Below are 17835 nucleotides of genomic sequence, written 5' to 3'. Positions count from 1 at the left end.
CCAGCACACACACAATCTGTGTGTGTGTGTGTCACGCATATGCAAATGCGCACACGCACTGTGTGTGTGTCTGTCACACACGAACAATGTCTCTGTGTCTGTCTCACGCACATACACACGCAGGCTGTCTGTCTCACACTCGCACACTGTGTCTCACACACACAAACTCTCTCTCTCTCTCACACACACAGAGTCTGTCTCTGACACACTCACCTCCCAACACATACTTGTGTTGTTGTTTTGTTGTTACTGCTTGGTACTTCCTGCAATGCACATATATTCTCTGTAATTTTATTCTTTGACTAGTCTATGCATTTCATAATTTTATTTCTCTCTTATGCTTAAATTTAATTAGTTGAGTAGTGAGTTCTAAAATGCCTAACCTGTCCTGTCTGGAGTAATTATCCCTATGGTAACTTTTAAAAATATATATATATTAGATCTAGGTTTTTTGCTTCTACTGGTGGCACATGTCTGCACGTTACCTCGATATTGGTGCACCAAAACAAAATTCATTCCACACATGGATGAAAAAATTAGAGGGAACATTGGACTTGTACATGCTTTGGGGAACTGGATCTACAAGCCAGCAGCAATGACTAAAATGGCAAATTTGTTCACAGTTCTCAGATCTTGAAAGGCAGAGCACATTCATTGTCATAGGAATTTCTGTAGGTTTATGCAAACCCTAAATTCAAGAATATACAGGAACAGACAGTCTTTTAGTTGCCCTATTGTCCAGGCAGTGGCTCCAGTCAGCACAGATTTTATTCTAAGACTCTTAATTCTATGGCTGTAGTTGGGCAGACTCGTTGTCAATTCCCAGGCCCATTTAAGGCAAATTGGGACCACAGGCCCATCCTTACGTGGATTCCCCAAGGACCAGCTCCCATACTGTGGCCCTGTCCCATGCTGTGGCCTCATCCCTCTCTGGGATGGTAGTTGCAGGGGCCATCTACATAAGCTGTGTGATGTGCTAGTTCAGGGGCCCACCCTCACTTTTATTTGGGTTGGTTGGGGCTTCCTCCCCTCATCCTGAACCACAGCTCCCTCTCTTCAGGTGGGCATCATCCATTCCAGAGGCAGGAAAACTCAGCTCCCACTCACTGAGGTGAGGACTCTGTGTGAATGGGGGCACCACTTGACACCGCCCAAGTAAAACCATAATGAGATGACAGCGACACTCACCCTTTGTTCCACCAGATTCTCGTTCTGGGATGGTGACAGTAGGGTCACACAAATAGCAGCAGATTTCAGCACCAACAACCCATTTAAGATGGGTTTCAGAGTAACAGCCGTGTTAGTCTGTATTCGCAAAAAGAAAAGGAGTACTTGTGGCACCTTAGAGACTAACCAATTTATTTGAGCATAAGCTTTCGTGAGCTACAGCTCACTTCATTGGATGCCATCATCCAATGAAGTGAGCTGTAGCTCACGAAAGCTTATGCTCATTTAAGATGGGTGAGGGCAGTTCATACCTCTTACATTAGTTTAGGCTATCTGCAGAGGCAGGTAGATATCAGTGCCTCAGTTATACTCAGGTCACATTTCCAAGTCTTCTCTCACAGTCATGAAGGATAGAATGAAACTTAGCTGCTGATATCATCACTTGACCTCAAGAATATACAGCAACAGACAATCTTTTAGCTTTCTTATTGTGCCTGTTGGTTCAGGTCTTGACTCCAGTCACCAAAGATCTGGAGTACAAAGTGGCTGTTGGGCCTTGCCTTAATCTGGCCTCTGGTCAGTTCAACAATGTTTTTGCAGGAGGCTCTCCTAACGAAGGTCTCTGCCTCTGTGGTTCTCTGATGGTCTCTCGATGATCTGTTATTTGGAAACTTGAATAAGTAAAAATGTTCTCCATGGCTGAGACAGTTCACAAAAGCTCTTCTAAAGTTGTGTTTGCTTCCCTGATTGTATTGCTTGGTTTTTTTCTAACTCCTCTATTCCTATGATGTTCCAGCCAGTACTTTGTTCCACATCACCCTGCTTAAATCTTTCCCTTTTGAAATTTTTTTTCTAGCCTACTGCCTTCTTTTTTGGGGGTGGGAGGGAGGTGGTAGCAGGGAGAGGATGGGATTATTTTTGAAATGATTAAAAATAAGAGGTTTAGGAAACATGACCAATGCGGAAAGGTTGAAAGAACTGGGCATGTTTAGAGAAGAGAAGAGATGGCTGAGGGGAGACATGATAGCAGTCTTCAAATATGTAAAAAGTGGATCTAGAACATAGAAATGTCCAAACTGGGTCAGACCAATGGTCCATCTAATCCAGTAAACTGTCTTCTGACACTGGCCATTGCCAGATGCTTCAGAGGGAATGAATGGAACAGGGCAATTATCGAGTGATCTATCCCCTGTTGTCCAGTCCTACCTTCTGGGAGTCAGAGCTTTAGGGATATGCAGAGCATGAGATTGTGTACCTGACCATCCTGACTAATAGCCATTGATGGCCTTATCCTCCATGAATTTATCTAATTCTGTTTTGAACCCAGTTATACATTTGGCCTTCACAACATCCTTGGCAACGTGTTCCACAGGTTGACTATGTTGTATGGAGAAGTACTTCCTTATGTTTGGCTTAAACATGCTGCCTATTAATTTCATTGGGTGACATCCTGATTCTTTTGTAATGTGAAGGGGTAAATAACACTTACTTTATACCATTCATGATTTTATAGCTCTCTATTATATTCCCCCTTACTTGCCTCTTTTCTAAACTGAACTGTCCCAGTCTTTTTAGTCTCACCTCATAGGGAAGTTGTTCCATACCCATAATCATTTTTGTTGCCCTTCTCTGTACCTTGTCCAATTCTAATATACATATATTTTTTGAGATGGGACAACCAGAACTGATGCAGTGGTCAAGGTGTGGGTGCACCATAGATGTATACAATGACATTATGATATATTTTCTGCCTTATCTGTCTCTTTCCTAATGGTTCCTAACATTCTGTTAGCTTTTTTACTGCTGCTGCTCATTGAATGGATTAAATTATCCATGATGACTCCAAGATCTCTTTCTTGAGTGATAACAGCTAATTTAGTCCCCATCATATTGTATGTATAGCTGGGATTATGTTTTCCAGTGTGCAGGACTTTGTACATCAACATTGAATTTCATCTGCCATTTTGTTGCCTAATCAACCAGTTTTGAGATCTCTTTGCAGTCAGCTTTGGGCTTTACTATCTTGAGTAATTTTGTATCATCTGCAAACTCTGACACCGCACTGTTTACCCCTTTTTGCAGATAATTTTTGAATATGTTGAACAGCTCTGGTCCCAGTACAGATCCTTGGGGGACCCTGCTATTTACCTTTCTCAGCTGTGAAAACTGATAGTAAATAAAGGGTAAGAATAAATTATCTTTTAACCAGTTACTGATTCATGAGTGGACTTGCCCTCTTATCCCGTGACTGCTTACTTTGCTTAAAAGCCTTTGGTGAGGGACCTTGTCAAAGGCTTTCTGAAAGTCCAAGTACACTATATACACTGGATCATCCTTATCTACATGTTGTTGACCCCTCAAAGAATTCTAATAGAGCAGTGAGGCATGATTTCCTTTACAAAAGCTGTGTTGACTCTTCCCCAACATACTGTGTTCATCTATGTGTCTGATAATTCTGTTCTTTACTATAGTTTCAACCAATTTGCCTGGTACTTAAATTAGGTTTACCAGCCTGTTATTGTCAGGATTACCTCTGGAGCCTTTTTTAAAAATCAGCATTACATTAACTATCGTTCTGTCATTTCTGGTACTGAGGCTGATTTAAGCGATAGGTTACATACCACAGTAAGTACTTTCATATTAGAGAGCCTTCAGAACTCTTAGGTGAACACTATCTGGTCCTGGTCACTTATTACTGTTTAATTTATCAATTTGTTCCAAAACCTCCTGTGCTGACACTTCAATCTGGGACAGTTCCTCAGATTTGTCACCTAAAAGGAATGGTTCAGGTGTGGAATTTCTCTCACATCCTTTGCAGTGAAGACTGATACAAATAATTCATTTAGCTTCTTTTCAATGGCCTTGTCTTCCTTGAGTGTCCCTGACCGCTTGCCCCTCCCAGGATATGGTAGCCTATGCGGGGGAATAAGGGAACCCTTTTGTGCTCTTATTCCTCTGTGTGGAAGCATAGCCAGGGTCACATTTTAGCCATTAACATTGTGAGGGTGATTCAGACTGTATGCTCATTCAGTATTTAGCCTCCCTGCTGAGATTCCCAGCAAATGTACCATTTCTGATGGTGGGGTTTATAATGTGGATTGCATCTGTGACTGGATTGAGACCACCTGCTTATTTCACATTGGCTACTGAATACAGCAATCACATGGCAGGGACTTTCAATTACAATCCCATTAGGCTAGATTTAAATTGATGGCATGGGGTGAAAGACTTCATGTCCCATTACTGATCTTTTGGGCTACCCCCATGATAGCCTGATATCAATTTGTTCAGTCTAGCCATAAACCTGCACACAAGTGTGCAGTGGCTAATGCAGGAGAACCAGAATTGGTGACAGACATCTTCTCCATATCTTGATGCTTTGATCTGGTTTTCTACGAAGTGCTAAGTGCTACTGAAAGGAAGAAATCAGGAGGACTGTGATAATTCTTTTCTTTCCTGAAAGAGCATTTTTGCAGTCCTCTTGTAGATCAGCTTTTGGTGACCTATTCAATCAAACTATATTTCTGGGCAGTTTCTTTTCCCAAAGGGTCTACCTACAGCATAACAGTATGAAGCCCGTTCCACTGACAGATTTGTAGGAGGCTGTGATTTCCATGAGCTAAGGGCTTGTACACACTACAATTTATGTTGGTGTAATTTATGTCACTGAGGGGTGTGAATAAGCTACCTCCTGAGCGATGTAAGTTACACCAAACTACCTGCTGGTTTGGACAATGTTATGTCAATGGAGAGCTTCTCCCACGACATAGCTATCGCCTCTCGGGGAGGTGGTTTTATTATGCCACCGGGAGAGCTCTCTTCTGTCAGCATAGAGCATCTTCACCACACACGCTACAGTGGCACAGCTGTACTGATGAAGCTGCGCCAATGTAGCACTTCAAGTGTAGACTAGTCTTAAGTCTCTTTCCAAAGTTGTTATTCACCTTGCTCAGGTGTAGATGACCTCCTGGATTTATTAAAGACTCTGGTGTATTTACATTCCATGATGAAATTGAAGAGATAAGGGCTCTTGCATCAAACACTGTAAAGATACCAGTGGCAGCTATCAAAGCTGTGAAAGGTAAAATTTATGCATTCTCCTACCCTGGGCTGTCAACTCAGATATTTGTATCTTTCCATGTAAATCCCTGGTACATTTCTTCATTCAACATTGATGGTAACCTCACCTTTAGTGGGCATCTTTTCCATTGACAGATATGGAAAATAGAAAATAAGTCTTACGTATCAGTGGTCTTTTTTTGTTTTGTTAAGAGAAGGGAATTTTTTACCATCCTTTTTACCTAATTTGTCTTCTGAATTTTACCTCAACCAGTGTATTCTTAAAAGGAACAGCTGAATGACCATAAATCCCTATTGTATTGTACAACATATGTTTATTAGGCATACAACCTGTACACATTCTTTTCATGCTATTTAGACTATAGTACGCACAAACATACTCCATTCGTGGTGCCACACTGCATGCTCTCAGAAACTATTAGAAGCCTTTGGAATTCCCATGACTGTTTATTCATTCTTTTGTTTAGGAGTCAGTGACCTGCAAGCACTCATTATGAAGAGAGATCTGTGTTTTCTGGTGACTCTAATTAGCCTTGCCTTCCTGTCACTGTTAAGATCTGGATATCCTCAACATATTGCAGAAGAGTCCTGCTCTGTTCAGATTCTTGTTCCAGGCCTCAAAGGTAATGTTTGAGTCTCTCCCTCTGCCTAAATAGTAATCTTTTTTTTTTACAGGTTTATTTGAACCAATGACAAGTCATATGTAATTTCTAGCAGGGACTAACATCTCTACAAGGTGCCTTATAATTGCCCTTTCCATAGTAGGATTTGGAATAATTTTCCAAACATGGCCAAGCACAGTCTGTAACATGATTTGTGTCCATTAAAACAACATGGTTACAAACTGCAGGCCTGACTCTGCAAAGCCCACTCATGAGGAATAGCCCTCGTTACTAGATGGGTTTTCCTTATGACTTCAGTGGGTTTATGCTCATGGGTAGTACTCAGCGTACATAAAGGTTGCAGAATCTGGCTCTGTGTTATGACTGTCTAGAAAACATTTTATAAGCCTTTATTGCCCCTTTGAGAGGGACTACTTGGAAATAATCAATAACTCTATATTTGCTAAACTGAAATACACTTTTCTTTGTGGCAAACTCTGAGAATGCTGAGCACCTTCAACTTCCATTGACTTAAATGCTCAGTGCCTCTCAGAGTTTGGCCAGGTATGATTATGAAAATAAAGCTGCCTACTATTTGCTCTACATTTTGGCCAAGAATATTGCCTGATACAGATGGTATGACAAAATATTGGTCTCTTCATGTAAAGGAATACCTTGGCATCCGTACTTTAAATAGCACAGAACTTCTAACTTAATTCTTGTTCTGAAGCAGTAGCATGTATTGCCAACGTTATACCTAATGATCCAAATTAAGGGTGTGTGCGAAATCTTGGCCCAATTGAAGTCAATAGCAAAACTCCCATTGACTTTAATAGGGCCAGGATCTTGCCTGAGATGTATGTAAGGATGCTATATGTGCCTTTCCTAATAAGTGTGTGGCAAGAGACTCTGTGAGCTATAGACCAGGAACAGTTAACATATCATCAGCTGACAAACTTGCATTATCTAAAAACTATACAATTTATCAACATATTAAACCTTAGTTTTTCTTGTGGTTGTGCCTCTATTGTCAAATGATGTCACTCATATAAGATGGCTGCCACCAGCGTTAAGAAAACTCTTTTTTTTATTTTTACTGCACAACTGAGAAATGCTTTTCCTTCAGATTGCTGACCTGAGAACAAGGGTAGAGTTTTCTTTTCACGGGCTGGCCCCTGAACTCTTAGCCATGTTGACACCTAAGGTGGGGATGAAAAGTCGAGCAGTGTTAGTTTGATGCATTCAGACAATCCATGATTTGACTGAGCCTTAATTGTTTCCATTCATCTCCCATCTTTGGTATGTATCTCACACAAATAACAGCATTATCAAATTTATTATTGCATAGCCTAGTGATAGAGAAGATTGATCAAGTGGTCAGAACGCAGCATGGGGAACTAGGAACTTTAATCCTGGTTCTGTTGTTGACTTTCTCTGGGTCCTTGGGCCAGTCCCTTAGTCTCTCTCCTTTCACTTCCCCATTTGTATAATCAGGGTAATTCTGTGTACAGACATTCACCACCTCACAGTAGCGTTGGGAAGATTAGTTAGTTAATGCTTATGAAGCACTTAGTGCCATCTAAATGCTAAAAGTGCTATTATTACAATGTAGAACTTTCCCAGCAATAATTCTGGCCTCTTTTTTTAGTAAGGCAATCAGGAATAGAGCCATAAAACAATGAGGAAGCTTGAAAACCAGAATGCTTTAGTGCTTTCACTCCACCTAATTAGAAACAGTCATTGACATGGCAAGGGAGATTGATGTACAATTTCAGTGAAGCACATAATGACCTGCTAAGCTTAATGTAAAATCTCTAAAAAGCCACCAGTGCCCAAACTAAACTGTCAGGGGACTGACTGTCTCAAAGGCGTGGTAGTAATATACAGAGCCTTTCATCTGTTGGCTCCAATCCAGTGCATGTCAGGAATGACCAAGATTTCCGCTAAACTGAGTATATGTATGGCCATATGCCCAAAACTCAGCTCATGAGCAGCATTCAGCTCTGCACAGAAGCAACACTTAAATATGCCATAGCTCCTCCACTGCTGAGCTGCCACTGATATCTGTGGCCACAGTGGAACAAAACATCTCATAATGGAGCCCAACACAGCCAGCTGGGCTCTGACTGCCTTAGAAGGATGTCCCAGAAGATCTCCCATTCCTGTTCCTTACTGGGAGCTTATACCTGAAACATGTCTGTAGCAGGCTTTGGGGAGAATGGGGAAGAAGAGAGGTTATGGGGAACAGAGGAAAGAGATGTTGGGGATACCCTGGGAAGTGGGGAATTGGGATACCCTGGGAAGGGAAAGAGATTTCTAGGAGGGGTAGAAAAAAAGATAACAAGGGAGACTTAGGAATGGACAGAGAGAGCATAGCATGCCAGAGGCACCAAGTGAGATGACGAGAGGGAAGGGGACGCAAGAGATGGAGAGGCACTGAGAAGTGTGTGTGTGTGTGTTTGTGTGTGAAAAGAAACATACAAAAGAAGAAGGAAAGAGAGGACCCAAAGAAAAGAACAAGGGAGAGAAAATGGGAACCCATTGAAGAAGAAAACGGAAAATAGAGAAGGAAGGAAAATTGAAATGAAAATAAGACTGGAAAAAGAAGGGAATAAAAAATAAAGTCACACACCGATTTATTCATTCATGTACTTACATCTTAGGTTTGCTTTTTTTTTTAAAAAAATAAACCTAATGAAATAGACAAGATGATATATCCTGGGACCTAGATGGGGGTGGGAAGAGGAAGGATACTGTGGTTCTGGGAGTCCACATGGCACAATGATGCATGCTTTAGAAATCCAGAAGTATAAGATTAATAATTGGAAAAGAATGATAGTACATGAGAGAAGAGATGGAGGATTCAGACCGACTACATTGCTCATTCAAACCTCTCTTAAAACACTACTACTTCTGCCAGGCCCAAAAGAAGTGAGTTTTTTATTATTCTGGAGAATAAATATATATAAAAAACCACCTGAGCTATTCTAAGCTTTGGATTTGCCAATTTGTCCTGTCTTCTGTCTTTAAGACTGTAAGCTCTTCAGAGCAGGGACTGTTTAATATTCTCAATGATATGTCACGCACAAAAAAAGTTGACATGAAATACATAAAAATAATTATCATAATCTTTCTTCCTGTGTATTCACTCAGTTAATAGTTCTACTCACATATAGGGCACGCTGGTAATGACAGAAAGTTATCACCAGCTAATGGGTTCTCCATAACCTATGTGTTTATTATTACTATTATTATTCGTATTATGGTAGAGCTTAGAGACTCCAACTGAAAACAGGGGATCTCCTTGTACTAGATACTGTACAAACACATACTGAGACATAGCTCCTACCCCAGATTGCTTACAAGGCAAGGAAAAGATACAAGGAAGTGGAAAAAAGGCAATATTATTATTGACGCCCCCTTACAGATGGTCAAACAAATAGAGGCAGAAACTGAACTTCGATAGTCTAAGTCCTAGTCCAGTGTCTTAACTGGAAAGACCAGTCTTTCTCTCTTTGGTGGTCTTAGTCCGCATCACAAAACCCACAATAGTATTAGGCGCTGACTGGCACATCAGGCAGTCTGAGAGGAAAGCCAAGGACTGAATGGGCCTAGAAACTGATGTATTCTTTCACCCTTAGAAATGGTCCCTCCAGGTCAAGGTCACTGCAAGGAAACCTGCTACTGTTGCCCTCAAACTAGGAAAAAAATGCAGACAAGCACAATTCCTGAAGCAGTCGTGATCTATCTTAGTGACCCCTGATGCATGGCTTTCACTCTGGAGTGACTCATGAAGTAATAGGCTGTAGTATCTTGCTCTGCGTCTCCACAGAAAAAAAGGCTAGAGGGAAAATACTATCAAGATTTATGTTTGGCAAGTAAGGAGTCTATAATCATCTCAACGGGGGGCAAGGGGGAGGGGAGATAGTAATATGGAGCCTGTTGGCTACTCAAGGATAAAAAACCAGAAATTCTTTAATGTGCCAAAGACAAGTAAAAGTCACACTAATTATACCATTAACTGTGAGTTGTCAGTAGTATTTTCTTATGGAGAGCAAGGGCCTCCCCATAGCTTTGACCACCTGAAGGTGGCATTGGAAGATGGTCAGGAGCCTGAATACGTTAGTTGGAGCTGCTATCCTCTGGAGGCACAGGCAGCCTTAGAATTCTGAATGCTGCCCTCGAATAAGGAGCAGAGGCTTGTGGAGATTGCTGCTTTCAAGTATGTGAGACTCCATTTTGTTCTCAGCAATCTTTCTTGTCTATGCACTTCCTTATGGTGGCTGTGGTTTGTGTTAGAGAACTCCATGACTACACGTGGACCATAAGCTTCATGTTGGCTACCCTGCTTTACATACAAGATAGAGAATTATTGGGAAACTTATCAATATTCATATTCCTGGGTCCACAGAGTATGATGGCAACAGCTTTGCCTTTAGTTTCAAGATGTCAATTCGTCTCATTGTAGTCATTGACATTGTTTTCTTTTATGTTTGTGGTTTTCTTCTTTTTCACAGAAGCTTTTGTTTTCTTAGCTGGGACTTTGTTAAATTGATTATCGAGATTCTTAGTTATTTAATTAGTACAGATATTTGAATTGTATTTTAAGTAACGAAATATAGTAGCGGGGGTACAGAGCAAACCACTCAACCACAAATACCTAGTTAATGAAAACAAGACAGCTTACGTTTATTAAGGCTGCTATTTAAATATGAAGAGTCTATATTTTATGCCCTGAGCTACTTGAACATGAATATAATACATAGGGGTTCCAACTAAAGAAATTAAGAGATGCAGCAAATTATCAGGAATGAAGGCATTTCCTCCTACAGGTCCCAGTCTATCATTACTCAGCAAAACACTTAAGCATGCTTAATGAGACTTAATATATGCATCAAGTTAAGCATATGCTTATGTGCTTTGCTGAAGAGGGATGGATTTAAGCATGTGCTTATGTGCTTTGCTGAATTGGGACGTAATACAATCATGCAGTCAAAATGATATAAGATTGATGGTGCTGATGTACTACTGGATGTGTCTTTTGTGTCTACTCATGTGAATAATCTTATTGGCTGCAGATGAATAAGGGCTGCAGAATCAGAACTTTGGTTTCGGCTATGTCTGCACTGCAAATTACTTCAGTTTAATTTACGTTGCTTAAGGGTGTGAATAATCCATGCCCCTGAGCAATTTGAGTTATACTGACCTAAGCCATGGTGTAGACAATGCTATGTCAATGGAAGAGATTCTCTCACCAATATAGCCTACTACGTTTTGTGGAGGTAGGAATTATTAAGCCGACAGGAGAGCTCTCTCCCATTGACTTAGTGTCACTGACTTCACCAGAAGTGCTAGAGCGGTGCAGCTGTACCTACCCTTAAGAGTCAGTTATGTATTCTCTGCCCTTACCGTAGGTATCCATGTGACTGGTTAATAGGCTGTATCATGTTCTTCATTCAACACATGAAGGCTACCAAAGTCAAAATCCTCCAGCTTTTTCCTTAATGTACATGTGGCTTTTTTCCAAAGGCAAAACAAAATGAAGTTCCTCTAGTCATTTATTACTGATGGCTATTCAGACTGACTGAGATATCTATAGGAAGTGATGGATCAATATGTTTTATTCTTTCTTCTTCTTTCCTTTTATATTAATAGGGGAGGCTGGAGTAAAAGGGGAGAAAGGTGCTCCAGGGCGTCCGGGGAGAGTTGGACCTTCAGGAGAAAAAGGTAACTTGGTTAAAGAAGATAGACTAAGAAAGTTATTCTGGATCAAAAGTTTTCCTGGTGGATGATGAGAATCCTTTCTGTTTTTGCTAAAACTAAGGCTTCCCTGGCCATTTCCCTGTGACCTACAGACCCCATTTGGAGATTGTGTCTACCACCTTTCTGGTCAGAGACTCATTTTGGAACCCTTTAATGCTGTTTCTTGATTTGCCAGAGGGATCCCAGTTAAGAAAGACATTACATTATGTGGCCTCCATGTTATTCTTAGCTTTTGCTGCCTGGGTGGTACCTGCAGCATATCAGTGTGAGGAATTAGCACTAGATCACTGAAAAAACAAGTTCAAAACCTGCTTTTCAGACCCTGTTCTCTACTGCTGTTTGCACACACACGTGCATGCCCTTTTGACACATTAATACCTGCAAATACAGGTGTTAGAATTTTCACAGGCAAAAAACGTTTTGACACTTGTGTGACCTTGGGTGAGTTACACACTTCTTGTGTCACAGTGTAGCCCTCTGTAAAATGAGTACACTAATATTTGTGGTGAAGGTCATTTAATTAAAGCTTATGAAGGACTTTGTGATCTTCAGGTGAATGACATTTTATAAATACATAATTATCAGAGCTGACATTTCAACATTTGATTTTATCCTGAAATGGCATTTTTGATCAAAATTAAATATTTTGACATTCCAGAAATAAAAATGTTTCATTTCAGTTTATTGAACTGACCTGAAATGCTTCTTTTAAAATAATATCAATATTAAGCTGCATTTCCATCTGGTGATGCATCATGTGACTGCCATGATACATTATGGCAACTGTAGTCAGGGAACCTGATGCACCCATTCTCTATTGTGGGCCAGGCTTCCTGACTGGACTACATCTCCCACACAATGCACCAAAACTCATGTGACTGCCATGATGCACCATGAAGCTCAGCCTACATGAAATCAGCTCATTGCCTTATGGGAGATATTGTTAGACCCTGCAGGGCTGGAACCTGGAAGGTTCAGGACCGCTGATGCCTCTGTATTGCCATGGGAGGCTTAGGCTAGGCTCCCATGGGAGGATGCTGTGAGGCTGAGCTTGGCAGGAAGTACTTCCCAACAGGACTGGAGTGGTGGCCCCTCACAGCCCCCTGATTGGCTGATACCAGTATATAAATCAGGAAGCCATGAAGGGGAACTGTCTGAGCAACAACGTAGACTCCCTCACCCATTTCTGCTTCAGACCCTGATTGTGATAGGCCCTAGACTCTGATTTCTGACCCTGGTTTGTCCTCGACTTTGCTATTCGATTGCTGTCTGTAACCTGGTGCCCGACCCCAATCTCCTGGTAACCTGACACTGCTGTCTCCTGATGCTTGACTCTCAGTTCACCCTCTGGCCTGTCTTGGACTCTGACCTCCTGGTACCTGATTCAGCCCGACTAATGACTCCTGCTCCAACCACTCAGTCTCACTACCTTCTTCCTGGTTGTGACAGATCTAATCCTTCAGGGAGTCTGGCCCATAAGAGAGAATGGGGCCTGGAATTATAACTCCCATAAGACAATTTGCCATTAGTTAGGTTGTTTGCACCCCTACTGAAAGGCTGTTCCAGAACCTCACTCCTTTGATGGTTAGAAGCCATCTCCTAATTTCCAGCCTAGATTTCTTCTTCTAATTTTCAGCGTAAACATTTTGGATCAGTTCAGAAATCCATGTATTCAGATTTGGGTCAAAATGACCTGAAATAAAATATTTCATTTAGATTTTCCTGACTGAAAATAATAATAAAAAAAAACCTGTCAAAATTTTTGGAGAAACTACATTTTCTGATGGAAAAGTTGTTACAATAGAAAATTTCTGCCTCGCTCTAATAATTATAATGCTTTTTCATTCCTGTGTGCCTCTGCAATTCTGATTTCATGCTGGGCCTGGAGGAGGAAGTGCTGAAATAAAAATACCTTGCAAGAAAAAACATCAAAACCAGCAAGAGACAAAGGAAAATAGGAGTTTCATGGCCTATGTATTGGTATTTTTCCAGATGATGCTTCCAGAATGACTGAACAGAGGCAAAACCTTTTACACCAGTCAAAAAAATTAAAGAGCAAGACATTTTTTCATCTCTCCTTTATCCAGTCAGGTTCAGCAAAGTAGATCGTATTGGATGTATTCTCAGAACACCTGAAGATGGAAATATTTTGTTTTAGCAAAGTATGAAGGGTTTATAAAACAAACTCTTATGTGAAATGGACTCTAATTAGCTCATCTTTTCATTAATATTTTATAGTTTTTAAAAATTTGTCTACATTAATTGCTCTCCACAAATGCTTTTTTCATATGAATATAGGTTGCTATTTTTAAAATGTGGAATACATGATACAAAAATTATTCAAGGCAATTAAAAACCCTTTATTAGAGGACCCCCCCCAGTAGGGTATATTTGGTTCACCAGGCTTTAAGAAGTGCCTCACTAGCAAGGAAGCAATCCTGATTGCAGACAAGCACTCCCTGTGCATCTGCTGCCTCAGGGAAGGCCACATCCAGCAAAAGTGTGGTCTCTGCCAGCAAATTGAGCCACGATCTTGTAAGGGCAGAGAGCTCTGACAGAACATTATCTTCATGGAGGCGGCTCTCAGGCCCTCACAGGATCCACACCATGAGTCACCTGGCAGATGTCAGTCTTCCCCACAGCTCTCTACATCTAAAGGCTGTGGGTCAAGGAAAAAGATTGCTGCCCCCTCTCACAAGTCATCTAAGAAAAGAGCAGGCAGTCTTCATACTGAGCCCCGAGATAGCTGTAAGTGGTCCCCATCTCGCTCGGTATCTTTGGCACCATCGGTACTGAGACCATCTCAGTCCAGTACCCATTGCTCATGGAAACCAACAGCAGCCTGTTCCACTGACATGCTCATGGATCCTATGGGCATGGGCACTGGGGAATGGGCACCGAAGGACAGGAGTAAGCAGTCAGCTAAAAAGGAGCTCCCAGTATGTGAATCTACATTGGTACCATCATCATTGCCTCATCCAGCTCCGGAGAGACCGGTACAGATAAGATCCCTGTCTCCCCCAGCACTGCCCCTAACACCGGGGTGGTCAGTACTGGCGAACCAGAGGAGGTGGTGTCACAGTACTCCTCTCAGGCTCCATATGGTGCTCAGTACCAGCAAGGCCCATGCCCGCAGATGGCCCCATCACCACCATTGTGGTATGGCCACCCATGGGCGGCACCACCACCAGGCTCTATGCCACCATCATCCCAGTGGTCTTATTGGGACCCATGGGCAGCATATCACCAAAATGCCTCTCAGGCTTTAAACCTCACCCAAGAACCCTCAAGGCACACCACCTCAGCTGCAGCATCCAGTGCTTTGGAGCCTCCACAAAATATCATAGAGGGACAGGAGGGTGGGGCCAAAGAGGCAATGACACTGAGGAGCATATCCTCCTCCTCCCTGGATGAAGCTGTCATTGCCTTCCCCACCATCTCTGGTGGACAACTTTTGTCTCTTCCAGGAATTGGCAAAGACAGTTGCAGACACTCTCCAAATACTCCTGGAAGAAATCAAGGATATTCATCATCGGCTCCTTGACATCCTCCATTCTTCCTCCTCCTCCTCCTCCAAGATTGCCCTCCCTATTAATGAGGCCACCTTAGACCCGGCAAGAACCATCTGGCAAACCCCAGCATCGGTAGCACCAACCTCCAAGTGGGTAGACAAAAAATACGATGTCCCCACGAATGAATCTAAATTCCTCTTCTCCCACCCCCCCCCCCCGCAACTCCATCATGGTGGACACCATTAATTCCTGCGGCTGCCAACACCAGTCGAGGGCCACTCCCTAAGATAGAGACTGGAAGCGCCTAGCCATGCTTCAAATCCATATCACCAACTACCAGGCCCTCACAGCAAAATATGATTATATAAACTATTCAAAACTGAATTACTTTATTGAGCAGATACCAGAATTGCATTGTCACCAATTTAAGGCTATTATCCAGGAGGGCCAGTTAGTGGCAAAGACATTGCTGTATTCTGCCTTTGATGCGGCTGACACAGCAGCTAGTGGTGATGCGAGGGCGTCATGGCTCCATCTGTCGGGCTTCTGAAAGGAAGTACAGTCTCCTGTTGAGGCCCTCCCTTTTGAGGGCACAGAGCTCTTTGCAGAGAAGACTACTGCTCCCTTCAAACCCTGAAGGACTCTAGGGCCACTCCCCAGTTGCTGGGCATCTGTGCACCAGGACAAAAAAGACTATTTAGTCCCCAGTCCCTGCATAGACCACACACATTTCAATATCAACTTCATTGCCACCATGAGTCACAAAGAAAGAAAGGAAAATTTCCAAAGTGCAGACCAGCTGGACCACAATCTTCTTTGTCCCAGCCCTCTATGTCCAAACACCAGTTTTGACGGGTGGGTCAAGGAGCTGTTAGACTGCTCCCCCCAACTGATACAGCCGATAAACGCTTTACACCCATTTGGCCACCAATTGGCAACATGCTGCAGTGCCTGGGAATTCATAACATCAGGCCAGTGGGTCCCAGAGATCAATCAAACTGGGTGCACCATACATTTTACTTCCCTACCATCTCCACAACACCACTATTTTTTTTCCTATGGGTGCTTGAGCCCCTCACCATCCATGGAGTTAGTACGTATGCTGCTCAGGAGTCACCTACAGTGGAGCACCCATCGGGACACTACTCGAAGAAGAAGTTACTAACCTTGTGCAGTAATGGTGGTTCTTCAAGATGTTTGTCCCTATGGGTCCTCCACAACTCACCCTCCTCCCCTCTACTTCGGAGTTCTTGTCTATTGCTTGGCAGTAGAGAAGGAACTGAGAGGGGTTAACCTGCATGTGCTGACTAGCCTCGTGGCAGGGCACAAGTCTAATCACCTTCTATGATGAGATTACTGGTTCTGTGGATGAAGGGAAAGCAGTGGATGTATTGTTTCTTGACTTTAGCAAAGCTTTCGACACGGTCTCCCACAGTATTCTTGTCAGCAAGTTAAAGAAGTATGGGCTGGATGAATGCACTATAAGGGGGGTAGAAAGTTGGCTAGATTGTCAGGCTCAGCGGGTAGTGATCAATGGCTCCATGTCTAGTTGGCAGCTGGTGTCAAGTGGAGTGCCCCAGGGGTCGGTCCTGGGGCCGGTTTTGTTCAATATCTTCATAAATGATCTAGAGGATGGTGTGGATTGCACCCTCAGCAAATTTGCAGATGATACTAAACTAGGAGGAGTGGTAGATACGCTGGAGGGCAGGGATAGGATACAGAGGGACCTAGACAAATTGGAGGATTGGGCCAAAAGAAATCTGATGAGGTTCAATAAGGATAAGTGCAGGGTCCTGCATTTAGGAAGGAAGAACCCAATGCACTGCTACAGACTAGGGATCGAATGGCTAGGCAGCAGTTCTGCGGAAAAGGACCTGGGGTGACAGTGGACGAGAAGCTGGATATGAGTCAGCAGTGTGCCCTTGTTGCCAAGAAGGCCAATGTCATTTTGGGATGTATAAGCAGGGGCATAGCGAGCAGATCGAGGGACGTGATAGTCCCCCTCTATTCGACATTGGTGAGGCCTCATCTGGAGTACTGTGTCCAGTTTTGGGCCCCACACTACAAGAAGGATGTGGATAAATTGGAGAGAGTCCAGCGAAGGGCAACAAAAATGATTAGGGGTCTGGAACACATGACTTAAGAGGAGAGGCTGAGGGAACTGGGATTGTTTAGTCTGCAGAAGAGAAGAATGAGGGGGGATTTGATAGCTGCTTTCAACTACCTGGTTCCAGAGAGGATGGTTCTAGACTATTCTCAGTGGTAGAAGAGGTCAGGACAAGGAGTAATGGTCTCAAGTTGCAGTGGGGGAGGTTTAGGTTGGATATTAGGAAAAACTTTTTCACTAGGAGGGTTGTGAAACACTGGAATGCGTTATCTAGGGAGGTGGTAGAATCTCCTTCCTTAGAAGTTTTTAAGGTCAGGCTTGACAAAGCCCTGGCTGGAATGATTTAATTGGGGATTGGTCCTGCTTTGAGCAGGGGGTTGGACTAGATGACCTCCTGAGGTCCCTTCCAACCCTGATATTCTATGATTCTAAGTGCATGTGTGGGCCTAACAGACACCACTACTGAAGTTCTTCAATCAATAGCACAGGGATGCAAACACACCTACGGTGGAGCACCCATAGAAACACACCTCTCAAAAACCATTGTTACTGCACAAGGTGAGTAACTTCTTCATCTTCTGCCATCTGGAAGGGACACAAGGTT

At 42.7% G+C, this 17835-nt stretch overlaps 1 protein-coding gene across 6 annotated transcripts in view; it reads left to right on the top strand.

Annotated features, from left to right (window-relative positions):
• Positions 1-17835, top strand: part of COLEC11 (collectin subfamily member 11) — a 47724-nt gene that overhangs the window by 11982 nt on the left and 17907 nt on the right. For 4 of the 6 annotated variants that reach the window (XM_073336090.1, XM_073336089.1, XM_073336091.1 and 1 more), the window contains 3 exons: positions 3250-3350; positions 5715-5870; positions 11505-11576. In XM_073336090.1, the coding sequence (XP_073192191.1) occupies positions 5741-5870; positions 11505-11576 (202 nt within the window). In that variant the 5' untranslated portion in view covers positions 3250-3350; positions 5715-5740. Of the gene's footprint in view, positions 1-3249; positions 3351-5148; positions 5249-5714; positions 5871-11504; positions 11577-17835 lie in introns of those variants that run through there. The other 2 variants (XM_073336092.1, XM_073336087.1) reach the window with 2 other exon arrangements.

The sequence above is a fragment of the Lepidochelys kempii genome, chromosome 3 (assembly GCF_965140265.1).
Source record: "Lepidochelys kempii isolate rLepKem1 chromosome 3, rLepKem1.hap2, whole genome shotgun sequence".
Taxonomy (NCBI): domain Eukaryota; kingdom Metazoa; phylum Chordata; order Testudines; family Cheloniidae; genus Lepidochelys; species Lepidochelys kempii.
The sequence above is the reverse complement of the archived record's forward strand: the minus strand, read 5'-3'. Positions and strand labels throughout refer to the sequence as shown.